The 26,945-nt window shown below is 52.4% G+C and overlaps 1 protein-coding gene across 2 annotated transcripts in view; it reads left to right on the top strand.

Moving 5' to 3' along the window:
* Positions 1-26,945, top strand: part of ABCA3 (ATP binding cassette subfamily A member 3) — a 91,608-nt gene that overhangs the window by 33,300 nt on the left and 31,363 nt on the right. The window contains exons 3-11 of one of the 2 annotated variants that reach the window (XM_038762230.1): positions 143-225; positions 717-981; positions 3,514-3,641; positions 4,974-5,139; positions 10,978-11,237; positions 18,851-18,967; positions 19,135-19,255; positions 24,131-24,304; positions 26,111-26,292. In XM_038762230.1, coding sequence (XP_038618158.1) covers positions 172-225; positions 717-981; positions 3,514-3,641; positions 4,974-5,139; positions 10,978-11,237; positions 18,851-18,967; positions 19,135-19,255; positions 24,131-24,304; positions 26,111-26,292 — 1,467 coding nt within the window. In that variant the 5' untranslated portion in view covers positions 143-171. Of the gene's footprint in view, positions 1-46; positions 226-716; positions 982-3,513; positions 3,642-4,973; positions 5,140-10,977; positions 11,238-18,850; positions 18,968-19,134; positions 19,256-24,130; positions 24,305-26,110; positions 26,293-26,945 lie in introns of both variants that reach the window. The other variant, XM_038762229.1, reaches the window with a different exon arrangement.

The raw sequence follows: 26,945 nt of genomic DNA, 5'->3' as shown, positions 1-26,945 counted from the left end.
GGGAGCGAGTGCCGGAGGCCAAGGAGCCGCTCTCCATCTGTCCCAGGTTGAGGCCCCGGCTGGCCCCTCGATCGATCGTGTAGGTAAGCCGAACCCGGAGGTGACCGGCTCACCGTGCGTGTGGTGGCTCTGTCTCCTGCAGTGGTGACTTCCCTCCGGGCCCCGGCGAGCATGGCCCTCTTCAGACAGTTCTCGCTTCTCCTCTGGAAGAACTTCACGCTACAGGTGAGCGTGTGGGGGCCGGGGACAACCCGGGCCTCTCCTCCCCACCCGAGGAACCTGCGGCACGTTGGCCCGGGATGCCCCAACCCACAATGTCACGTAGTTGGAATCCCCACCCTTGGAGCAGGTCCCCAAGGGACACCCCCCCACCCCCAGCCCCTTGGCTCCAGGGCCCTGGTATCCCCCTTCCCGATCCCAGGAACAAAGGCACCACAGGCCACTCTCCTCTCACCCCCTCTATGCCGCACCCTGAGTTGCCCACTTCCCTTCCTGCACAGCCACTCCTGGCTAAACCTCTGGCTCCGCTCCCGGTCCCGCCCCCCATTCCGTCCCCACTCCCGGCCCTCTAAGTTGAAGGTGGCTCAGTCTGCCCCTCCTGCCCTTACCAGGCCCTGGCAGGGCAGGGCAGGGCAAGGCCGGGGGGAGGGGGAGCGCTCCCGTCCGGCCTCGGGCCCCATCGGGAAGCGGCCACGGGGACGTCGTCTGCATTCCAGAAGCGGCAGGTCCTGGTCTCCTTGGTGGAAGTCTCGCTGCCGCTGCTGTTTGCCGCCATCCTGATCGCGCTGCGCCTCAGGGTGCTCTCCGTGGGCCACCCCAACATCACCACCTACCCCAGCCTGGGCATCGACGAGCTGCCCCCGCTCTTCCAGCATCCGCGCTCGGGCGTCCAGTGGGAGCTGGCCTACGTGCCCTCAGGCAGCGTGGCCGTGCGGGAGGTGGCCGAGGCCGTGGAGAGGTCCCTGCGCGCCGGCCTCCGTGGTGAGGACGGGGCGAGGCACTCCGGGGGCCGGCGGCGGGAGGGGCATGGGGGAGCCCCGAGCGGAGCTGGGGTTGCCGACGCCGGCCCTGTCGTCCAGGCTCTGGGCCGCCCCATCGGAGCCAGGCATCGGAGCTGCCCCGGCGGAGTGGGGTCCCGGCAGTCTGGGCCCCACTGGCCACCCTAAGTCCAATCATCAGCGATGGTTGGCCGGGACTCAGACAGGGAGCTTGTGTGGGGGGACCGGGCGGGACTGACTCTGAAGGAACAGTTTCATCATCATCATCATCATCATCATCAATCGTATTTATTGAGTGCTTACTATGTGCAGAGCACTGTACTAAGCGCTTGGGAAGTACAAATTGGCAACATCTAGAGACAGTCCCTACCCAACAGTGGGCTCACAGTCTAAAAGACTGCCCCGGTTCAGCCCCCGAGTATAACTGTGACCATTTGGACCCACATCTGGACATTCGTTCATTCGATCAGATTTATTGAGCACGTACTATGTGCAGAGCACTGTAGTAAGCACTTGGGAGAGCGCGGTATAATAGTAAAAATAGTAAAAATCTGGAATAGTAATAGTAAAAATCTGGTCCCCTTCCCTGGGGCATTTGTCATCATCATCATCATCAATCGTATTTATTGAGTGCTTACTAGGTGCAGAGCACTGTACTAAGCGCTTGGGAAGTACAAATTGGCAACATCTAGAGACAGTCCCTACCCAACAGTGGGCTCACAGTCTAAAAGACTGCCCCGGTTCAGCCCCCACAGCCCCCGAGTATAACTGTGACCGTTTGGACCCACATCTGGACATTCGTCCATTCATTCAATCAGATTTATTGAGCACGTACTATGTGCAGGGCTCTGTAGTAAGCACTTGGGAGAGCGCGGTATAATAGTAAAAATAGTAAAAATCTGTAATAGTAATAGTAAAAATCTGGTCCCCTTCCCTGGGGCATTTGTCATCATCATCATCATCATCAATCGTATTTATTGAGCGCTTACTATGTGCAGAGCACTGTACTAAGCGCTTGGGAAGTACAAATTGGCAACATATAGAGACGGTCCCTACCCAACAGTGGGCTCACAGTGTCCCCATCTGCAGCCCTTTCTTGACCACCAAGCCCTCCTGGGACAACGGGCTCACCCAAACTTCTGCCCTAAACCCTCTAAGAAAGCTTCAGGGGTCTTAAGCTTCTCCTACAAGGGTCGGACCGCTAGACTGACAGCACCTTGATGTCTCCTCGATCAGAGAAGCAGCGTGGCTCATTGGAAAGAGCCCGGGCTTTGGAGTCAGAGGTCACGGGTTCAAATCCCAGCTCCGCCAGTTGTCAGCTGTGTGACTTTGGGCAAGTCGCTTCACTTCTCTGGGCCTCAGTTCCCTCATCTGTAAAATGGGGATGGAGACTGTGAGCCCCCCGTGGGACAACCTGATCACCTTGTAATCTCCCCAGCGCTTAGAACAGTGCTTGGCAGATAGTAAGCGCTTAATAAATGCTATCATTATTATTATTGTTATTATTGGTATTTACTGAGCTCCTACTGTATGCGGAGCATTGCACTAAATGCGTGGGAGAGTGTACAAAGATGTGATCCTGTCCTCAAGGAGCTGACAGTCTAGCAGGGGAGAAGGAGATTAGGACACTAAGGTAACTTCCAGGCAGGGCCATATCATTTTTGCTTAGTCCACTATGCTACCCCACCCTGGAGGGGCTGAATCAATCTTCTTTTCTTTTTAATGGAATTTGGTAAGCGCTTACTATGTGCCAGGAACTGTTCTAAGCGCTGGGATAGAAACCGGGTAATCAGGTTGGACACAGTCCATGTCCCACGTGGGACTCACAGTCTTAATATCCATTTTACAGATGAGGACTGTGAGCCCACTGTTGGGTAGGGACTGTCTCTATATGTTGCCAACTTGTACTTCCCAAGCGCTTAGTACAGTGCTCTGCACACAGTAAGCGCTCAATAAATACGATTGATGATGATAATATGAGGATGAAGACTGTGAGCCCTATGTGGTACAATCTAATTACCTTGCATCTACCCTAGTGCTTAGAACAGTGCTTGGCACATAGTGAGCGCTTAACACATACCAATATTATTATTATTTATGAGGGAACTGATGCCCAGAGAACTTGAGAGAAGCAGCGTGGCTCAGTGGAAAGAGCACGGGCTTTGGAGTCAGAGGTCATGGGTTCAAATCCCGGCTCTGCCACTTGTCAGCTGTGTGACCTTGGGCAAGTCACTTCACTTCTCTGTGCCTCAGTGACCTCTTCTGTAATATGAGGATGAAGACTGTGAGCCCTATGTGGTACAATCTAATCACCTTGCATCTACCCTAGTGCTTAGAACAGTGCTTGGCACATAGTAAGCGCTTAACACATACCAATATTATTATTCTTTATGAGGGAACTGATGCCCAGAGAACTTAAGTGACTTGACCATGGCCACAAAGCAGACAAGTGGCAGAGCCAGGATTAGAACCCAGGTCCTTCTAACTCCCCCCTTCCTTCCACCTCCCCGGGCAGTTCGAGGCTTCCCCACCGAGAGAGACTTCGAGGATTACGTCAAGTCCGACAACCGGTCCGGCAACGTCCTGGCGGCCGTGGTGTTCGAGCACTCCTTCAACCACAGCTGGGACCCCCTGCCGCTTCAGGTGGGCCGGGGTCCCCGCGGGGATGGGGTCTGCCCCTTGCCTTTGGGCCGGGCGGGAGGATGGGTGGGCGGGCTGTTTTCTCCTTAAAGATTCTCCCGAGCGGAGGCTGCCCCACGTCCCACGTGTCCGGACTCCCTCTCCCCGTCCCCACCGGCCAGACCGCTCCCCCTCAAGAACGACTCCCGTGAGTCAGGGGCCACCCCAAGCCAGTAAGGCAGAGGGGAGTGATATAGGGAATGTCGGCCCCTGACTCCCGGTTTCCTTCTCCCGGTCTCCTCCCCCTGCTGCCGCAGAGGGTTCATGGTGTGTCCGGACCCTTGGGCCCCTTCTTGGACATCCTGACACCTTTCCAGTGGGCCCACGAGGCTTTTCCCTCTCCGCTCCTCACACTCCTTCGACAGTCCCGTCCTCATCATCATCAGTCGTATTTATTGAGCACTTACTGTGTGCAGAGCACTGTACTAAGCGCTTGGGAAGGACAAGCTGGCAGCGTATAGAGACGGTCCCTACCCAACTCAGAGTTTAGACTGTGGGCTCACAGTCTAAATGGGGGAGACAGAGAACAAAACCAAACATACTAACAAAATAAAATCAATAGAATAGATATGTACAAGTTAAATAAATAAATAAATAAATAAATAGAGTAACAAATATGTACAAACATATATACATAAATACAGGTGCTGTGGGGAAGGGAAGGAGGTAAGACGGGGGGATGGAGAGGGGGACGACAGGGAGAGGAAGGAAGGGGCTCAGTCTGGGAAGGCCTCCTGTCTGGGAGGCCTCTAGTCCTCGCCCAGAGCTCAGGCTTCTCCCCGGTCCCGTCGAGCTGCCATGCCCAGGCCGTCCAGGGTCAATCAATCAATCAATCAATCGTATTTATTGAGCGCTTACTATGTGCAGAGCACTGTACTAAGCGCTTGGGAAGTACAAATTGGCAACATCTAGAGGCAGTCCCTACCCAACAGTGGGCTCACAGTCTAAAAGGGGGAGACGGAGAATAAAACCAAACATACTAACAAAATCAAATAAATAGGATAGATACGTACAAGTAAAATAAATAAGGGTCCGGTCCGGCCGAGCCGGCGTCCCAGGCCACCCCGGCTTCGGTCCCACCGAGCCACAGTCCCAGCCTGCCTTGGGACCACCGAGTGCCGTGTCGGGCCGCCCCGGGTCCACCCCTGTGGAGTCGCCGTCCGGGCCGCCCCGGACCCGGTCCCGTCCCCCTGAGGCACCTCCCAGGCCGCCCTGGATCCAGCCGCCGTCCGGGTCGCCGTCGGGGGGACCAGATTGGGTCCTCTTGAGCCGCTGCCCTGTGGCTCGCTCCCCCAGGTGACGTACAGGCTGCGCTTCAAGTCCAGCCCGCGGAACGCCCCCAGGAGCGAGCAGACCGGCCTCAGCCCTAACCTGGACCGTGACTGGCATACCGGCTACCTGTTCCCGCTCTTCCAGCTCCCTGGACCACGAGAGGCCTCCTTCCCCGACGGGGGGACCCCTGGTGAGGATGCCCCCAGAGCCCCTTCAGCTCTTCTTGCCTTGCTCTCGAAAGCGCAATAGTACCAGTCCACTCCCGCACCCCCACTGGGCTGCTTCTCCTCAGCCACGTGCACAGACAATAGTGGTAATAATAATTGTGGTATTTAAGTGCTTACTGTGTGCCGAGCACTGTATTAAACACCGGGGTAGATACCATCGAATTGGGTTGGACACGGTCCCTGTCATTTATTCATTCATCCATTCAGTCATATTTATTAATTGTAATAATGATGGTATTTGGTATTTCCCTCCCTCTGCCCCTCCGCCAAGCTAGCTCTCTTCCTCCCTTCAAGGCCCTGCTGAGAGTTCACCTCCTCCAGGAGGCCTTCCCAGACTGAGCCCCTTCCTTCCTCTCCCCCTCGTCCCCCTCTCCATCCCCCCATCTTACCTCCTTCCCTTCCCCACAGCACCTGTATATATGTATATATGGTTGTACATATTTATTACTCTATTTATTTATTTTACTTGTACATTTCTATCCTATTTATTTTATTTTGTTGGTATGTTTGGTTCTGTTCTCTGTCTCCCCCTTTTAGACTGTGAGCCCACTGTTGGGTAGGGACTGTCTCTATGTGTTGCCAATTTGTACTTCCCAAGCGCTTAGTACAGTGCTCTGCACATAGTAAGCGCTCAATAAATACGATTGATTGATTGATTTGGTAAGCGTTCTTCCTGTGTGCAGAGCACTGTACTAAGCGCTGGGGACAGTATCACAATAGACACATTCCCTGCCCACGATCCCATGCTTAGAACAGTGCCTAGCACGTAGTAAGCGCTTATCGAATACCATTAAGGTTATTGTTGTTATTGCAACGAGTTTAGAGTCTAGATGAGGGGAGGCGGACATTAGTATAAATAAATAAATGACAGATATGGACATAAGTGCTTAGTACAGTACAGTGCTAAGGGCTTAGTACAGTGCTGTGCACACAGTAAGCGCTCAATAAATACGATTGATGATGATAAGTGCTCGATTGATGATGGTAAGTGCTGTGGGGCTGGGAAGGGGAGAAGAATAAAGCAGTGGCTCAGTGGAAAGAGCACGGGCTTTGGAGTCAGAGATCATGGGTTCGAATCCCAGCTCCACCACATGTCTGCTGTGTGACTTTGGGCAAGTCATTGAACTTCTCTGAGTCTCAGTTCCCTCATCTGTAAAATGGGGATTAAGACTGTGAGCCCCAAGTGGGACAACTTGGTCACCTTGTTCCCTCCGCCCCCAGCACTTAAAACAGTGCTCTGCACATAGTAAGCACTTAACAAATGCCATCATTATTATTATTATGATTATTAAGAATAAAGGGAGCAAGTCAGGGCGATGCAGAAGGGAGCAGAAGAAAAGGAGGGTTTAGGGAAGACATCTTGAAGGAAATGTGCCTTCAGTAAGACTTTGAAGGAGGGGAGAGTAATTGTCTGTCGGATTTGAGGAGGAAGGGTATTCCAGGCCGGATGCAGGATTTGAGGTAGGGGTCAGGGGTAAGATAGTTGAGATGGAGGTACAACGAAAAGGTTAGCATAAGAGGAGTGAAGTGTGTGGGCTGGGTTGCAGTAGGAGAGTAGCGAGGTGAGGTAGAAGAGGGCAAGGGGATTGAGTGTCCCACATAGGGCTCGTAGTCGTAATCCCCATTTTTCAGATGAGGTAACCGAGGTCCAGAGAAGGGAAGTTACTTGCCCAAGGTCACACAGCAAGTGGCAGAGCTGGGATTAGAACCCAGGTCCCTTACTCCCAGGCCCACACTCTATCCACTAGGTCACGCTGCTTCACTCAGCCTTGGCAGCCCAGGGACGTGCGTGTCTATAATAATAATAATGGCATTTATTTAGCGCTCACTATGTGCAGAGCACTGTTCTAAGCGCTGGGGAATTTACAAGGTGATCAGGTGGGGCTCACAGTCTTCATCCCCATTTTCCAGACGAGGGAACTGAGGCCCAGAGAAGTGAAGTGACTTGCCCAAAGTCACACAGTTGACAAGTGGTGGGGCCGGGATTTGAACCCAGGACCTCTGACTCCAAAGCCCGGGCTTTTGCCACTGAGCCACGCTGCTTCTCACACCCACACACACACCCACACACACACACGCACGCACGCTCCCATTCAGACACAGACAGTCGCGCGTCCCCCCAAAAGAGAGACAAAGAGGTGAGGTTGGCAGCAGGTGAGAAGAGAGGGGTGAACAATGGGGAGGGACTTTGTTGCAGCAGGGGCTCATGCTTCCCCACTCTGGGGGAGCACTCTGTGTCTGTTTAGTGTATTGCCCTCTCTCAAGCGCTTAGTACAGTGCTCTGCACACAGTAAGCGCTCAATAAATACAATTGAATGAATGAATCAGGCCAGACACCATCTCTGCTCTATGTGGGGCTCACAGTCTAAGTAGGAAGAAGAGCAAGCATTGCCTCCGCATTTTTTTGATGAGGAAACTGAGGCAAAGAGAAATGACTTGCCCAAGGTGACACAGCAGGCCGGTGGGGGAGCGGAGATTAGACCCTAGGTCTCCCTACTCCCAGGTCTTGGCTCTTTCCACTGAGCCACCCAGCATCTGGGCCATTCACATTTAAAAGCAGCGTAGCTCAGTGGAAATATGTATATATATATACATATACACCTGTATATATGTGTATATGTTTGTACGTATTTATTACTCTATTTATTTTGTACATATCTATTCTATTTATTTTATTTTGTTAATATGTTTGATTTTGTTCTCTGTCTCCCCCTTCTAGACTGTGAGCCCGCTGTTAGGTAGGGACTGTCTCTATATGTTGCCAACTTGGACTTCCCAAGCGCTTAGTACAGTGCTCTGCACACAGTAAGCACTCAATAAATACGATTGATTGAAAGAGCACGAGCTTTGAAGTCAGAGGTCATGGGTTCAAATCCCAGCTCCGCCACTTGTCAGCTGTGTGACTTTGGGCAAGTCACTTCACTTCCCTGTGCCTCAGTTACCTCATCTGGAAAATGGGGATTAAGACTGTGAGCCCCACGTGGGACAACCTGATCACCTTGTAAACTCCCCGGCTCTTAGAACAGTGCTTTGCACATAGTAAGCGCTTAATAAATGCCATTATTATTATTATTATAAACTCTTCTCCTGAGGCAAGATGGTTCCTGTGGGTCATTCATTCATTCATTCAATCGTATTTATTGAGCGCTTACCGTGTGCAGAGCACTGTACCAAGTGCTTGGGAAGCACAAGTTGGCAACATATAGAGGCGGTCCCTACCCGACAACGGGCTCACAGTCTAGAAGGGGGAAACGGACAACAAAACAAAACATGTGGACAGGTGTCAAGTCATCAAAATGAATAGAAAGAAAGCTAGATGCACATCGTTAACAAAATAGATAGAATAGGAAATATGTTCAAGTAATATGGTGGTTCGGGAAAGGGAGGGCAGGGACTCACTTAGAAAAGAGTAAGCCAAGAGAAGCAGCGTGGCTCAGTGGAAAGAGCCCGGGCTTGGGAGTCAGAGGTCATGGGTTCTAATCCCGGCTTCGCCACATATCTGCTATGTGACCTTGGGCAAGTCACTTCACTGCTCTGGGCCTCAGTTCCCTCATCAGTAAAATGGGGATCAAGGCTGTGAGCCCCCCGTGGGACAACCTGATCACCTTGTAACCTCCCCAGCGCTTAGAACAGTGTTTTAAGCGCTTAGTACAGTGCTCTGCACATAGTAAGCGCTCAATAAACACGATTGATGATGAAAAGAGCCTGGCAGTCCCCACTCAATAAATGCACAGATCGTAATTCCTGGAAGCTGAGTATGGTTGATGCCCCAGTGCGAAAATGTATTTTCGCTTGCTTTCTCTCTCTCCCTCCGCCCCTCGACATCTTTCTCCATCTCTCCCTCCCTCCCTCCTTCCCTCTCTCTCTCTCTCTCTCTCTCTCTCTCGCTCCCTGTACCCATCTGTCTCTCATCTGTTCATCTTTCTTGGTTTCTCTGTCTCCTCTGTACATTTCTGTCTCTGTGACATCTGTCTTTGTAACCCTGTCTGACTCTCACGGCCCTCCTCCCCTTGATTCCGTGACTGGAAAAAGAAGCAAGGCCTAGGGGTAGAGCACGGGCCTGGGAATCAGGAGGTCATGGGTTCTAGTCAATCAATCAATCAATCAATCAATCGTATTTATTGAGCGCTTACTATGTGCAGAGCACTGTACTAAGCGCTTGGGAAGTACAAACTGGCAACACATAGAGACAGTCCCTACCCAACAGTGGGCTCACAGTCTAAAAGGGGGAGACAGAGAACAGAACCAAACGTACCAACAAAATAAAATAAATAGGATAGAAATGTACAAGTAAAATAAATAAATAAATAAATAGAGTAATAAATATGTACAACCATATATACATATATACAGGTGCTGTGGGGAAGGGAAGGAGGTAAGATGGGGGGATGGAGAGGGGGACGAGGGGGAGAGGAAGGAAGTCCTTCTAGTCCCGGCTCCGCCACTTTCTGCCATGTGACCTTGGGCTTTACTTTACTTCTTTACAGTAAACGCTCAATAAGTACGATTGATTTTACTTGTACATATCTATTCTATTTATTTTATTTTGTTAATGTTTGGTTTTGTTCTCTGTCTCCCCCTTCTAGACTGTGAGCCCACTGTTGGGTAGGGACTGTCTCTATATGTTGCCAACTTGGACTTCCCAAGCACTTAGTACAGTGCTCTGCACACAGTAAGCACTCAATAAATACGATTGATTGGTTGAAGTCACTTTGCTTCTCTGGGCCTCAGTTACCTCAACTGTAAAATGGGGATTGAGCGTATGAGCCCCAGGTGGGTTGGGGACTGTGTCCAACCCGATTTGCTTGTGTCCACCCCAGTGCTTAGTACAGTGCCTGGCACACGGTAAGGACTTAAATACCGCAATTTTTTCTTTTTGGTTCACCCCATCTTTTCCTGCTGTAAAAGTCTGCCCTTCCCCTCCGTACCCGCCTCCCCGCTGTCTGATGTGTCCTCGCTCCCTCTTCCACTGGAAAGGATTTACTACTGGCGCTACCAATGAGAATAATCATCATCATCATCAATCGTATTTATTGAGCGCTTACTGTGTGCAGAGCACTGTACTAAGCGCTTGGGAAGTACAAGTCGGCAACATCTAGAGACAGTCCCTACCCAACAGTGGGCTCACAGTCTAAAAGGGGGAGACAGAGAACAAAACCAAACATACTAACAAAATAAAATAAATAGAATAGATATGTACAAGTAAAATAGAGTAATAAATATATACAAATATATATACAGGTGCTGTGGGGAAGGGAAGGAGGTAAGATGGGGCGATGGAGAGGGGGATGAGGGGGAGAGGAAGGAAGGGGCTCAGTCTGGGAAGGCGTCCTGGAGAATACTGGTAGTAGAGATCACGATGGCACTTATCAAACACTTGCTGTGTGCCGAGCGCTGGGGTCATTGCAGGCGAATCAGATCGGACACAATAGTGAGGGAGGGAGGGCAGGGATCATCAATCGTATTTATTGAGCGCTTACCATGTGCAGAGCACTGTACTAAGTGCTTGGGAAGTACAAATTGGCAGCATATAGAGACAGTCCCTACCCAACAGTGGGCTCACAGTCTAAAAGACCTGATTCCCCTCGTATAGAGGAGGAAACTGAGGCCCGGAGAGATTCAGGGAGTGGCCCCCAGTCACCCAGCAGGGCTGCGGCCCCTCCCCAAACTACACTCTGTCCACAGGACCGCAGCACCCAGCAGAGGGGGGGGGTCCCGGAGCCTGCCACCCCGGGTGCCTCTCCGGAGCGAGTTGGGGGGGCCCTGACCCCACGGCCTCCGACCGGGTCGGTCTCCCGCAGGCTACCTGCGCGAGGGCTTCCTGGCGGTACAGCACGCCGTGGACCGAGCCGTGATGGTCCAGCACGCGGCCGCGCCGGCCGCCCGGCTGCTGGACCGCGTGGCCGTGGCCCTGAAGCGGTTCCCGCACCCGCCGTACTTCGACGACGTCTTCATCCTGGCCATCCAGAACCAGTTGCCGCTGCTGCTCATGCTCAGCTTCACCTACACCTCCCTCAACGTCGTCCGCGCCGTCGTGCACGAGAAGGAGAAGAAGCTGAAGGTGGGCCCCGCTGCCGACCTGGGGTTCCGTGGGACCCTCAGATCTCTGGGGGGTCGGGGAGGGTGACGGGGGGGAAACTCTGGAAGGAGAGAAGGACCACAGGGACCGCAGGCGGCCCGTCTCTCCGGGACTTGGCCTGCGATGTGCAAGAAACGGCGTGGCTCCGTGGAAAGAGCACGGGCTTGGGAGTTAGAGGTCATGAGTTCAATCAATCAATCAATCAATCGTATTTATTGAGCGCTTACTATGTGCAGAGCACTGTACTAAGCGCTTGGGAAGTACAAATTGGCAACACAAATCCTACCTCCTCTGCTTGTCAGCTGTGTGACTTCGGGCAAGTCACTTCTCTGTGCCTGTTCCCTCATCTGTAAAATGGGGATTAAGATTGTGAGCCCCACATGGGACAACCTGATCACCTTGTATCCTCCCCAGCACTTACAACAGTGCTTTGCACATAGTAAGTGCTTAACAGATACCAAAATTATTATTGTTGTTATTATTTAAGCGCTTCGTACAGTGCTCTGCACACAGTAAGCGCTCAATAAATACGATTGATGATGGTGATGATGATGTGTCCCCCCGAGCCCGGGGTTCTGAACGCCGTGGCTCAGGGAGCCGGAGAGACCCAGCGAGGCAGAGGGGAGCAGGGGGGCGGCTGCAGGGAGAGCGGGGCGCAGGCCAACTGGGCCTGGCCCACGGTGCCAGTGAAATCAGGGGAGATGCCATCTTGGGGAGAGGCGAGACCGTGTTTTCACCCCCAGGAAGCTCGGCAGGCGGGTGGGCAGCGGGGCAGGAGGAATTAAGGCCCTACTGAGAGCTCACCTCCTCCAGGAGGCCTTCCCAGACTGAGCCCCTTCCTTCCTCTCCCCTTCGTCCCCCTCTCCATCCCCCCCTTCTTACCTCCTTCCCTTCCCCGCAGCACCTGTATATATGTATATATGTTTGTACAGATTTATTACTCTATTTATTTTACTTGTACATATCTCTTCTATTTATTTTATTTTGTTAGTATGTTTGTTTTTGTCTCCCCCTTTTAGACTGTGAGCCCACTGTTGGGTAGGGACCGTCTCTATATGTTGCCAATTTGTACTTCCCAAGCGCTTAGGACAGTGCTCGGCACACAGTAAGCGCTCAATAAATACGATTGATGATGATGATGATGATGATCCAGACCTGCAGCTCCGAGGCTGCTCAGAGGCTGCTCTGTGGCTTTGGGTTATCAGGTTAGCAACCAACCGTATTTATTGTTATAATAATGGTAGTGGTTAAGTGGTTAAGTGGTTACTAATGTGCCAGGCACTGTATTAAGCGCCGAGATAGATACAAGCAAATCAGGTTGGACACCGTCCCTGCCCCACATGGGGCTCACAGTCTCAATCCCCATTTTACAGATGAGGTAACTGAGGCTCAGAGGAATGAAGTGACTTGCCTAAGATCACCAAGCAAACAACTGGCGAAGCCAGGATTAGAACCCGTGACCTTTTGACTCTCAGGCCCGTGCTCTATCAATCAGTCAATCAATCGTATTTATTGAGCGCTTACTGCGTGCAGAGCACTGTACTAAGCGCTTGGGAAGTCCAAGTACAACTATCCACTATGCCATGCTGCTTCTCATGAGCACTTATTGTGGGCGAAGCACTGTACTAAGCATTTGGGGGAGTTCAAAATAACATAGTTGGTAGACACATTGCCTGCCCCCAGGGAGCTTGCAGGCTAGAGGGGGACAGACAGACATTAATATAAATAAATTATGGATATGGACTGAAGTGCTGGAAGGCTGAGGGAGGTGTGAATAAAGTGTGAAAATCCAAGTGCAGTGGTGATGCAGAAGGGTGATGATGAAGCACGGGCCCGGGTGTGCTTTCCAGTCCAAGTGATGAAGCAGCTGTGGCTTAGTGGAAAGATCCTGGGCTTTGGAGCTAGAGGTCATGGGTTCGAATCCCAGCTCTGCCACTTGTCAGCTGTGTGACTTTGGGCAAGTCACTTCACTTCTCTGGGCCTCAGTTCCCTCATCTGGAAAATGGAGACTAAGACTGTGAGCCCCAAGTGGGACAACCTGATAACCTTGTATCTTCCCCAGCACTTAGAACAGTGCTTTGCACATAGTAAGCGCTTAACAAATACCATTATTATTATTATTATTATGAATCCACCACTTCATCATCAGTGCTGTTTATTGAGTGTTCATTGCGTGCAGAGCACTGTATCAAGCACCTGGGAAAGCACAACAGAGGTGGTAGACACGTTCCCTGCCCACAGTGAGTTTGCAGTCTAGCGGGGGGAGATAGACATTAATATAAGTAAATAATTTATAACATATAATTTAAAGACGTATGTAAGTGCTGTGGGGTTGGGATTGGAATGAATATCAAACGCCCAAAGGTCAAAGATCTGAGTGCAAAGGTGATACAGAAAGGAGAGGGAGCTAGGGAAGAGAGGGCTTTATCAGGGAAGGCCTCTTGTGATGATTGATGATGATGATGATGATGGCATTTGTTAAGCGCTTACTATGTGCAAAGCACTGTTCTAAGCACTGGGGGAGGTTACAAGGTGATCAAGTTGTCCCACAGGGGGCTCACAGTTTTAATCCCCATTTCACAGATAAGGTAACTGAGGCACAGAGCGGTGAAGTGACTTGCCCAAAGTCACACAGCTGACAGTTGGCAGAGCCGGGATTTGAACCCATGATCCCTGACTCCAAAGCCCGGGCTCTTTCCGCTGAGCCACGCTGCTTCTCTCTTCTTGTCTGCAGTGTGACCTTGGGCCACTCACTTCACTTCTCTGGGCCTCAGTTATGTGAGCCCCTTGTGGCACGTGAATTGTGTCCCACCTGATTAGCTTGTATTTACCCCAGTGCTTAGTACAATACCTGGCACGTAGTAAGCGCTTAGGAAATACCATAAAAAATAAAAAGAAATAATAATAGTAATGGTATTTGTTTAGCGCTATGTGCCAAGTTCTGTTCTAAGCACTGGGTAGGTACAAGATAATGCGGGTGTCCCACATGGGGCTCACAGTCATAATCCCCATCTTACAGATTTATTAATTCATTCAGTCGTATTTATTGAGCGCTTACTGTGTGCAGAGCACTGTACTAAGCGCTTGGGAAGTACAAGTTGGCAACATAGAGAGACGGTCCCTACCCAACAGCGGGCTCACAGTCTAGAATGGGGAGACAGACAACAAAACAAAACATGTGGACAGGTGTCATCAGAATAAATAGAAATAAAGCTAGATGCACATCATTAGGAAAACAAATGGAATAGTAAATATGTACAAGTAAAATAAATAGAGTAATAAATCTGTACAAACATATATACAGGTGCTGTGGGGAGGGGAAGGAGGTAGGGCCGGGGGGATGGGGAGGAGGAGAGGAAAAAGGGGGCTGAGTGTGGGAAGGCCTCCTGGAGGAGGTGAGCTCTCAGTAGGGCTTTGAAGGGAGGAAGAGAGCTAGCTTGGCCGAAGTGCGGAGGGAGGGCATTGCAGGCCCGGGGGAGGACATGGGCCGGGGGTCGATGGCGGGATGGGCGAGAACGAGGCCCGGTGAGGAGGTTAGCGGTAGAGGAGCGGAGGGTGCGGGCTGGGCTGGACAAGGAGAGAAGGGAGGTGAGGTAGGAGGGGGCGAGGGGATGGACGGCCTGGAAGCCCAGGGTGAGGAGTTTCTGCCTGATGTGCAGATTGATTGGTAGCCACTGGAGATTTTTGAGGAGGGGAGTAATATGCCCAGAGCGTTTCTGCACAAAGATGATCCGGGCAGCAGCATGAAGTATAGACTGAAGTGGGGAGAGACAGGAGGATGGGAGATCAGAGAGGAGGCTGATGCAGTCATCCAGTCGGGATAGGATGAAAGACTGAACCAGCAAGGTAGTGGTTTGGGTGGAGAGGAAAGGGCGGATCTTGGTTATGTTGCGGAGGTGAGACCGGCAGGTTTTGGTGACGGATTGGATGTGAGGGGTGAACGAGAGAGCGGAGTCGAGGATGACATCAAGGTTGCGGACTTGTGCAACGGGAAGGATGGTAGTGCCGTCTACAGGGATGGGAAATTCAGGGAGAGGGCAGGGTTTGGGAGGGAAGATAAGGAGCTCAGTCTTGGACATATAGAGTTTTAGATGGCGGGCAGACATCCAGATGGAGATGTCTGGAGGAGACCCGAGCCTGAAGGGAGGGAGAGAGAGCAGGGGCAGAGATGTAGATTTGGGTGTCATCAGCGTAGAGGTGATAGTTGAAGCCGTGGGACTGAATGAGTTCACCAAGGGAGTGAGTGTAGATAGAGAACAGAAGGGGACCAAGAATTGACCCTTGAGGAACCCCTACGGTAAGGGGATGGGAGGGGGAGGAGGAGCCCGCAAAGGAGACTGAGAATGAACGGCCGCAGAGATAAGAGGAGAACCAGGAGAGGACGGAGTCTGTGAATCCAAGGTTGGGTAGCGTGTTGAGGAGAAGGCGGTGGTCCACAGTGTCAAAGGCAGCTGAGAGGTCGAGGAGGATTAGGATAGAGTAGGAGCCGTTGGATTTGGCAAGAAGGAGGTCATTGGTGACCTTTGAGAGGGCAGTTTCGGTGGAGTGTAGGGGACGGGAGCTGGATTGGAGGGGGTCGAGGAGAGAGTTGGCGTTGAGGAATTCGAGGCAGCGGGTGTGGATGACTCGTTCTAGGAGTTTGGAAAGGCATGGTAGGAGGGAGACAGGGCGATAACTAGAAGGGGAGGTGGGGTCAAGAGAGGGATTTTTTAGGATGGGGGAGACGTGGGCATGTTTGAAGGCAGAGGGGAAGGAACCAGTGGAGAGTGAGCGGTTGCAGATGGAAGTTAAGGAGGGGAGGAGGGAAGGGGCGAGAGATTTGATAAGATGAGAGGGAATGGGGTCTGAAGCACAGGTGGCTGGAGTAGCACTTGAGAGGAGGGAGGAGATCTCATCTGAGGATACTGCTGGGAAGGATGGGAGAGTAGCGGAGAGGGTTGAGAGCCGGGGGGTTAGAGAATGGGGAGGAGTGACTTTGGGGAGCTCAGATCTGATGGAGTTAATTTTACTAATGAAGATGAGGTAACTGAGGCACAGAGAAATGAAGTGATTCGCCGAAAGTCACACAGCTGATAAGTGGCGGAGCCGGAATTAGAACCCATGACCTCTGACTCCCAAGCCTGGGCTCTTCATTCATTCATTCATTCAATCGTATTTATTGAGCGGTTACTGTGTGCAGAGCAGTGTACTAAGCGCTTGGGAAGAACAAGTTGGCTCTTGCCACTAAGCCACGCTGCTTCTCAAAACGAGGGCTTAGTCGGGGAAGGCCTCTCGGAAGAGATATGCTGTTAATAAGCTTTGAGCGAGGGGAGAACGATCGTTTGTCGGTTATGAAGGGGGAGGGAGTTCCCAGCCAGGGGAGGAACATGGGCGAGGTGGTGGCGGTGAGATAGATGAGATGGAGCTACAGTGAGCAGGCTGGACTTAAAAGAGTGAAATGTGTGGACTGGGTTGTAGTAGAGTCAGACTGCGGAGGCTGCGCCATGCCATGGTTGGTTAATTAGCGTATTTACTAAGCATCTGCCACACTGGGCACTGGGGCAGACACAGGAGAAACGGATCTGAGTCGGCCGCTTTCCCTCGTGGGACTCGCGCTCCGAGGGGGCGGAGGGATGGGATCCGATCCCCGTTTCACGGAGGAGGAAATGCCGCCTCTACGAGGAAGGGGACATTTAACTCCGTCCGCCTCCTGGGTCCAAAACTGGTGTGGGGCTTTGGCTCAGATGCCAAACGAGCGATGGATTATCGGTGTTGTTTCCACAGGCAACGGCCCTGGGGCTTGGGGACCAACCTAGCCTACAGGAAATAAGCCGGCACTGCCTCATATCCCAGGAGACTCGTATGCCCAGTTGTTTATAAGGGACACGGGAATTGGGAACAGGGAATTCCCCTGTTACACGGGACTTGGCTCAGTCTAGCCTTGAAACACTCACAAGTGCACTTTCACTCATACATATATACTCACACAAACACATACGAGCCCACGTACGCATATTTAATGCACCCACTTGCCCAGTACGTTTTAGCTGCTTCTTCAGAACTGAAAAACCCGCTCTAAGTTCCAAAGACTTAAACTGGAGGGGAGTTTGAGTAAATGAAATGGTTGCAAACCTCTCGAGGCTTTCCCCCGCCTGGTGGACGTGCTCTAGTTCTGCCAGTCCTGTGCTCGATTGAGTCTCTTCCTCGGTTTCCATTTTTTATTAATGACCACTTTGACTAAGTGCGCGCCGGGTGCCAAGGACTGTGCTGGGGATTATGATGCCCGTTTGTCAGAGGGGGAAACAGGCCCAGAAAAGTGGCCTGACTTGGCCAAGGTCTCACAGCAGGCGGGAAGCTGACCCTGCGCGCTCGGCCCCGGTCAGAAGTTGGGCTGATCCAGATGATCCCGGCTGGTCCCCGAGCAGTAAAACCCCAGCCCCTCCTGTGGTTTAGGGGCGGAAGGGGGCACGGGGGGGATGGCCGGGCTGCAGTGGTGGGTGCCGACGATGCCTTGGCCACCTTAATTGTCGAAACCCCAGTGTTGCTGCTCAATACCAAGGTCAGCTGGGGGACAGAGGGCAGTCAGCCCAGCCGTCAGCTGGTCCAAGCAGCAACTCTCCACACCCTAGGTCCTAGTGTGCCCGGGGTAGGCGGGAACCAGTACGGCATGGAAAGTCAGCCCGACTGCGGCTGCACCGGGATTTGGGTGTCTTCTGGAAGTCCAGCCACCATCCCAGGGGTCCTGGGCTTCTGGTGGCTGGAAGACTCTGGGGGGAGCAGGCAGGATCGGTCACTGACACATCCTCATCCCTGCCCGCCCCCCGGCCCCCACCCTGAAAGCCCCGGGGCCCCGTCCGCCTGCCTCGGCTGCCACAAACGGCGTTTACTGCCTTGGTGGCTTGGGCCCCGCGCTAGACTGAGGAGCTGCGAGAGTGCCAGCAAGTGAAATTCAGGGCTGGACCCCCCCCCCCACTCACCCGTCCCTGCCCCTGCCTGGGCTTAACCTGGGTGGAGGAGGGTAGGCTCTTGGCAAGGAGAGGTGGAGAAGGGACCTGGCGGTGAGGTCTCTCAGGATTCGGGAATCCACAGCCGAGGGAGCAGGAAATAGGAGGACGAGAGGTCACAGACCTTGTTCTTGGCTGCTGTAAGTCCGGTCCTGGCCGCAGACCGTTCCAACTTTCCCCGGGGCCCCGAGGGGTGACTTCCGTGGTGGCCAGTGGCCAAACGGGGACAGCAAGGGGCTCGCTGGGGCCTGAGGACCCCCCGTTCTAGCCTCATCCCCATCCCATCCTGCAGAGAGGGTGGGAGGGAAAAGCCCGAAGACCTCACCTTCACTCCCGCCAGCCAGTCCGGACCCTGCCGCCTCTGTGGTCATGTCTCCCCACTCCTCCACCTGTCTGCTCTGTGACCCTGGGCAAGTCACTTTGCTTCTCTGGGCCTCAGTTCCCTCATCTGTAAGGTGAGGATTAAGACCGTGAGCCCTGTGTGGGACCGGGACTGCGTCTAACCCTATTACCTTGTATCTACCCCCGTGCTTAGAACCCTGCCTGGCACATAGTAGGAGCTTAACAAATGCCGTATATTATGTTTTGTTATTATTTCTGTGTCCCCACCAGGAGTATATGCGCATGATGGGGCTCAGCAGCTGGCTGCACTGGACGGCCTGGTTCCTCATGTTCTTCCTCCTCCTGCTAGTGTCTGCCTTCTTCGTCACCGTGCTCCTGTGCATCAAGGCAAGCTTGCGGCGGCTGGCCCGCTGGTGGCCTAGGGAAGGAGGAAGGCAGGGAGGGAGGCTGTACCAAGTGGGCAAAGGCTGGGTGTACATGTGCGTTGGCATGGGGGTCTTTCCAGAAGGGCCTGGGACAGCCCTCGGTCAGTTGTGTGCCTGCCTATCCCGCAGGTAAGTGAGGAAGGGGCGGTTCTCCGAAACAGCGATCCCACCTTGGTGTTTGCCTTTCTGACCTGCTTCTCCGTGTCCACCATCTCCTTCAGCTTCATGGTCAGCACCTTCTTCTCCAAAGGTGAGCAAGGGCGGGGGCGATGGGGTCGTCGTTGGGCGCTTACTGTGTGCCAGGCACCGTATGAGGAATTGGGGTGGTTGCAAGCGGATCGGACTGGACCCACTCCCTGCCCCACCTGAGGCTCACGGTCTCAATCCCCGTTTTACAGGTGAGGGGAGTGAGGCGCGGAGAAGCGAAGTGACTCGCCCAAGGTCACGCAACAGAAAAGTGGTGGAGCTGGGATTAGAATTCATTAATTCATTGTCGTGTCTATTGAGCACTTACTGTGTGCAGAGCACTGTACTAAGCACTTGGAAAGTACAGTTCAGCAATAAAGTGAGACAGTCCCTGCCCACACCGGGTTTACAGCCTAGGAGGTGGGAGACAGACATCAAAACAAGTAAACAAGCTTCAATATAAATAAATAGAATTAAAGATATGTAGAGAAGCAGCGTGGCTTTGGAGGCAGAGGTCATGGGTTCAAATCCCAGCTCCACCAAATGTCAGCTGTGTGACTTTGGGCAAGTCACTTAACTCCTCTGTGCCTCAGTTACCTCATCTGTAAAATGGGGATGAAGACTGTGAGCCCCCTGTGGGGCAACCTGATCACCTTGTAACCTCCCCAGTACTTAGAACAGTGCTTTGCACATAGTAAGTGCTTAATAAATGCCATTATTATTATAGGTACACATCAAAACAAGTAAACAGACATTAATAAAAATAGAATTATAGATATGTACGTATATACACACGTCCTGTGGGCCAGGGAGGGGAGCGAGTTGGGGCAATGGTGAAGGGAGGAGGAGCTGAGGGAAAGGGGGGCTTAGTCTGGGAAGGCCTCTTGGAGGAGGTGAGCCTTCAATAGGGCTTTGAAGGGGGCAAGTGTGGTTGTTTGGAGGATTTGAGGAGGGAGGACGTGGGCATAGGGGTCGACGGGCGGGGGACAGGTGAGAACGAGTCACAATGAGAAGGTTAGCACCAGAGGAGCAGAGTATATAGGAGAGAAGGGAGGTGAAGTAAGGGGGGGCACGGTGATGGAGAGCTTTGAAGCCAATAGTGAGGAGTTTTTGCTTGATACAGAGTTTGATAGGCAATCACTGGAGATTTTTGAGGAGGGGAGGTGACATGCCCAGAATGTTTCCGTAGAAAGATAATCCAGGAAGCAGAGTGAAGTATGGAATGAAGTGGGGAGAGGCAGGAGGTTAGGAAGTCCGAAAGGAAGCTGAAGCAGTAATCCAGTCGGGAGAGGACGAGTGATTATACTAACATGGTAGCGGTTTGGATGGAGAGGAAAGGGCAGATCTTGGTGACGTTGTGAAGGTGAGACTGGTAGGCATTGCTGATGGATTGGATATGTGGGGTGAATGAGAGAGCAGAGTCAAAGTTTGACACCAAGGCTGTGAGCCTGTGAGACGGGAAGAATGGTTGTATCACCCACAGTGATGGGAATGTCAGGGAGAGGACAGGGTTTGGGAGAGAAGATAAGGAGCTCTCTCTTGGATGTATTGAGTTTTAGGTGGCAGGAGGACATCCAAGTAGAGATGTCCTGATGACAGGAGGAGATGCGAGCCTGGAGGCAGGGAGAGAGAACAGGGGAGGAGATGTAGATTCGGGTGTCATCCGCATAGAGATGATAGTTGAAGCCGTGGGATCCAGCGAGTTCACCGTTCACTGAGGGAGTGAGTTTAGATGGAGAATAGAAGAGGACCAAGAACTGACCCTTGAGGAACCCCTACAGTAAAGGGATGGGAGGGGGAGGAGGCGCCCACGAAGGAGACTGAGAATGAACGGCCGGAGAGATAAGGAGAACCAGGAGAGGATGGAGTCAGTGAAGCCAAGGTTGGATAACGTGTTGAGGAGAAGGGGGTGGTCGACAGTGTCAAAAGCAGCAGAGAGATCGAGGAGGGTCAGGATGGAGTAGGAGCCGTTGGATTTGGCAAGAAGGAGGTCATTGGTGACCTTTGAGGGCGGTTTCAATAGAGTGGAGGGGGCAGAAGCCAGATTGGGAGGGGTGCCAGAAGAGAACCCGTGACCTTCTGACTCTGCGGCCTGTGCTCTGTCCACTGTGCCATGCTGTCATCCCTGGAGCAGATCCAGCCAGACGTGGGGGTGGGGGTTCCTTCTGGCCACACGCAAGAGGAAGCGGGCAGAGCCCTCCAGGCTCATGGGTGGCTAGCAGCCGCTCTCCTCCCCGGCCGGGGCTGAAGGCCATCTCAACTTCTGCAAATAATCAGGCTAATTGCATCGAGCACTGTCCTAAATCAGATCCCTCGGAAGGGATCCCTTAGAGAAGCAGCTGTGGCTTAGTGGAAAGATCACGGGCTTTGGAGTCAGAGGTCACGGGTTCGAATCCCAGCTCTGCCACTTGTCAGCTGTGTGACTTTGGGGAAGTCACTTCACTTCTCTGGGCCTCAGTTCCCTCATCTGGAAAATGGGGACTGAGACTGTGAGCCCCATGTGGGACAACCTGATAACCTTGCATCTTCCCCAGTGCTTAGGATGGTGCTTTGCACATAGTAAGTGCTTAACAAATACCATCATTATCATTATTATTATTATTATTATTATTATTATCTGTCCTTGCAGCTTCAGGGCTTCCTCCAACCAGTGTGATCTCACCCTGAGTCCTCAGGCCTCAGCTGGAGAGAGGGACCGGGCATCCCCCGGGGGCAGAGCCCTGGACTGAGTGCACCGCCCCTTCTCCCCTTTCCCCCTCCTGGGGCAGACCTCCCTCTGTCAGCTCCTTGCATTGTCCTCTCTCAATCAATCAATCAATCAATCAATCGTATTTATTGAGCGCTTACTGTGTGCGGAGCACTGTACTAAGCACTTGGGAAGTCCAAGTTGGCAACGTATAGAGACGGTCCCTACCCAACAGTGGGCTCACAGTCTAGAAGGGGGAGACAGAGAACAAAACCAAACATATTAACAAAATAAAAGAAATAGAATAGATATGTACAAGTAAAATAAATAAATAGAGTAATAAATACATACAAACATATATACATATATACAGGTGCTTGGTACAGTGCACCACAGAACAGAAGTGATGTTGTGTCCTTCCCCTCCCCACAGCACCTGTAATATATGTATATATGTTTGTATGGATTTATTACTCTATTTTATTTGTACATATTTATTCTATTTATTTTATTTTGTCAATATGTTTTGTTTTGTTGTCTGTCTCCCCCTTCTAGACTGTGAGCCCACTGTTGGGTAGGGACCATCTCTATATGTTGCCAACTTGGACTTCCCAAGCGCTTAGTAGAGTGCTCTGCACACAGTAAGCGCTCAATAAATACGATTGAATGAATGAATGAATAAATACAATTGAATGAATGAATGAATGAATGAAGTGCTCAATAAATACCATCGATTGGCTGATTGATTGGTCTTATTCCCCTGCTGGACTGAGCCCCCTTTTTCCTCTCCTCCTCCCCATCCCCCCCGCCCTACCTCCTTCCCCTCCCCACAGCACCTGTATATATGTTTGTACGGATTTATTATTCTATTTATTTTACTTGTACATGTTTACTATTCTATTGATTTTGTTAATGATGTGCATCTAGCTTTATTTCTGTTTATTCTGATGACTTGACACCGGTCCACGTGTTTTGTTTTGTTGTCCATCTCCCCCTTCTAGACCGTGAGCCCATTGTTGGGTAGGGACCGTCTCTATAGGTTGCTGACTTGTACTTCCCAAGCGCTTAGTGCAGTGCTCTGCACACAGTAAGCGCTCAATAAATACGATTGAATGAATGGATGGATGGAGACCGAGCACTGTACTGAGTGCTTGGGAGAGGCCAGCAGACACAAGACTCAGACTCTGTGCTCTCAAAGAGCTTAATGGGGGAGAGAGGCAGACTAGCGGACTGTGAGCTTGTTGTGGACAGGATTGTGTCCGTTTGTCGTTATTCTGTACTCTCCCAAGCACCTAGTACAGTACTTTGCACACAGTAAACTCTCTATAAATTCAGTTGAATGAATGAATGGACAGATCATTGCACCAGGAAGTGTGTTCTTTTAGACAGTGAGCCCACTGTTGGGTAGGGACTGTCTCTATATGTTGCCAATTTGTACTTCCCAAGCGCTTAGTACAGTGCTCTGCACATAGTAAGCGCTCAATAAATACGATTGATGATGATGTTCTGAGACCCGGCTTACAATTCCTCCCACCATGGGCCACTGCAAACGGCAAGTAGTCGGGGCCCCGACGCTTACTCCTCTTTCATTTATTCAATCATGCTTATTGTGTGTTCATTGTGTGCGGAACACTGTACTAAGCACTCTTCTGGAATGGGCTCTGTCCTTCCTCTGTTCTTCCCAAACTAAGACCTTTATTTCCCCTCTGCGACAACTCTATGGACCCCTTAAGCCCTTCGATACTCACCCCAACTCTGCTCTTTCCCCTAGCCCTAATCTGTTTTAGTGTTCGTCTTCCCCTGTAGACGGTAAGGTCACTGTGGGCTGGGGATCGGTAAGCCCGCTGTGGGTAGGGGATCGTGTCTTTCAACTCTGTTCTGTTGCGTTTTCCCGAGCACTAAATAATAATAATCATAATAAGGATGGCATTTGTTAAGCGCTTACTATGTGCCAAGCACTGTTCTAAGCACTGGGGGGGATGCAAGGTAATCAGGTTGTCCCGTGTGGGGCTCACAGTCTTAATCCCCATTTTACAGATGAGGTCACTGGAGCACAGAGAAGTGAAGTGACTTGCCCACAGTCCCACAGCCGACAAGTGGCGGAGCCGGGATTTGAACCCATGACCTCTGACTCCCAAGCCCGGGCTCTTTCCACTGAGCCGCACTGCTTTCTCTGTGCAGTGCTCTGCCCACACAGTAAGCGTCAAATAAATACCATCGATTGGCCGACTGATGGATTCCTCCGCTTTTGCAGCCAACGTGGCCGCGGCCGCCGGAGGCTTCCTCTACTTTTTCTCCTACATCCCGTACTTCTTCATCGCCCCGCGCTACGACGTGATGTCGCACAGCCAGAAGCTGGCCTCCTGCCTCATTTCCAACGTTGCCATGGCCATGGGGGCCCAGCTGATCGGCATGTTTGAGGGCAAAGGTGAGTGTCCTCGCCGGCCCGAGACTGTCTCCCCCTTTTAGACTCTGTCTCCCCCTTTTAGGCTGTGAGCCCACTGTTGGGTAGGGACTGTCTCTATATGTTGCCAATTTGTACTTCCCAAGCGCTTAGTCCAGTGCTCTGCACACAGTAAGCGCTCAATAAATACGATTGATGATGATGATGATGATGAGGAGGCTAAGCCGGGGAGGGGCCGGCGGTGGTTTGGTTGGCCCCGGCCCGGCGTCTCCTCGTTCTGGCTCGTTTAGGGCCAACCGGGAGCTTGTCCAAAGTAAGCCTGAGGATTGGTAGGTGATGGGTGGAACTGGAACAGACCGTACTGAGCACCACCCCTTGGGAGATTTACATGGGTAGCGGAAGACACGGTCCTTGCCCACAAGAAGCTTCCGTTCTAACGGGGGAGGTGATCCAGCCGGGTGACGAGAATAAATGAATTCTACCAAAGAGCCTCAGCTGGGACCGCTGAGATTCCTGGGGATTTGGTGGCCCGGTGGCCAGGGCTCGGAACCGAGGCCCAGGGGACCGACGGGGTGGGGAGAGCCGGGCCGCGGAAATGTTGAGAGCCAGGGCCTGAGGCGGGAGGGTTGAGAGCCAGTCAGTTGGTCAGTCGGTCGTATTTATGGAGCACTTACTGTGTGCAGAGCGCTTGGGAAGATACAGTACGGCAATATGGCAGACACATTCCCAGTCCACCACGAGCTTATAGTCTAGAGGGGGAGACAATCAATCAATCAATCAATCGTATTTATTGAGCGCTTACTGTGTGCACAGCACTGTACTAAGTGCTTGCGTAGTCCAAGCTGGCAACATATAGAGACAGTCATCATCATCATCAATCGTATTTATTGAGCGCTTACTATGTGCAGAGCACTGTACTAAGCGCTTGGGAAGTACAAATTGGCAACATATAGAGACAGTCCCTACCCAACAGTGGGCTCACAGTCTAGAAGGGGGAGACAGAGAACGAAACCAAGCATACTAACCAAATAAAATAAATAGAATAGAAATGTACAAGTAAAATAGAGTAATAAATATGTGCAAACATATATACAGGTGCTGTGGGGAAGGGAAGGAGGTAAGACGGGGGGATGGAGAGGGGGACAACCTGATCACCTTGTAACCTCCCCAGCGCTTAGAACAGTGCTTCGCACATAGTAAGCGCTTAATACATCAATCAATCAACCAATCGTATTTATTGGTTGATTGAGACAGACATCAATAGAAACAAATAAAATTGCAGAGAGTTACGTAAGTGCCGTGAAGCTGGGAGGGGGGATGAATAAAGAGAGCACTTCAAGGCGGTGCAGAAGTGAGTGGGAGAAGAGGAAAGGAGGGCTTAGGGAAGGCTTTTTGGAGATGCGCCTTCAGTAAAGGTTTGAAAGAGGGGAGACTAATCGTCTGTTAGATACGAGAAAGGAAGGAGAGACAGAGACTCTCCAACTAGAGACAGGACATGGGCAACAGGTCAGCGGTGAGATAGACGAGACTGAGAATATTGGCATTGGAGGAGCCAAGTGTGCAGACTGGGTTGTATTAGGAGGGTAGCAAGTTGAAGTAGGAGTGGGCGAGGGAAGTGAGTGCTCTGAAGCCGATGGTAAGGAGAGCGAAGCCCCATGCTAAACTGATTCGGGTAAGAGATGGAGAAGAGAGCGGAGGGGCGAGGCCGGGAGAGCCGGCTGGCACGGGGAACCCGACCGGGGGCCACTGGGACCCAGAACCCGCGGGGACTCCCCAGTCCGGTCCAGCCTGGCCCGGCCCCGGGGTCACGGATCCCGCCGGGGGTTTCAGAGACCGGCGTCCAGTGGAGCGAGCTGATGAAGCCGGTCAGCGTGGACGACAACTTCACCCTGGCCCAGGTGCTGGGCATGCTGCTTCTGGACTCGGTTCTGTACGGCCTGGTCACCTGGTACATGGAGGCCGTCTTCCCCGGAGAGTTCGGACTGCCCCAGCCCTGGTACTTCTTCCTGACGGTGAGTCGGGCTCGCTCCCTCGGGGGCCTGGACCCCCGTGAGTGCCGAGACCTGGCTCGGGGAGCCCCGTGGGAGGGAGACCCCCCGCCCCAGGAGATGACTAGGTGTGTTCCCTCGACCACTCTCCGGGAGGTTTTGGGACCGGGCACCCCCACCGCCACCACCTTACTCCGTCTCCTCACGATCCCATCCCACACCTGAAGCGGGAGGGTGTTTCTTCTCCTCTGACCTTGTCTCAGCCCCGAGGCGGGGGCTTCTCCTCTGATCCAGGCTTGACCTTGAGAGGGGCTACTGTGGCTTCCAAAGCTGAGGAGTAGCCCCAGTGGAGCAGTCTGCTCCTCTTGGAGCCAAGCAGCCCCACTTGCCCCAGGGACCGGGCCTTCCGTGGGGCCTCGGGGTGGGGCAGGGTGGGGGAAGAACTGACCTGAGTGTTCAGGGGAGGTGGGGCTGGGAGGGGGGTGACATCCCAGAGGGAGACGTACAGACAATTTGGGGTCTTTCTGCCCCGGTTGGAAGCCCTCAGGTCTGATCTGAGGCAGGCCTGTCTCCACCCCCGTTGTTTCCCGGCTCCCCAGGCTCTCGGCTCCTTTTCCAGCTTCCTCCCTTGGTCTTGCCTGTGGGCGGGGTTCCCAGGAAGCCAGATAGGCCAGGCG

This window comes from Tachyglossus aculeatus, chromosome 21, assembly GCF_015852505.1.
Source record: "Tachyglossus aculeatus isolate mTacAcu1 chromosome 21, mTacAcu1.pri, whole genome shotgun sequence".
Classification (NCBI taxonomy): Eukaryota; Metazoa; Chordata; class Mammalia; order Monotremata; family Tachyglossidae; genus Tachyglossus; species Tachyglossus aculeatus.
The sequence above is the reverse complement of the archived record's forward strand: the minus strand, read 5'-3'. Positions and strand labels throughout refer to the sequence as shown.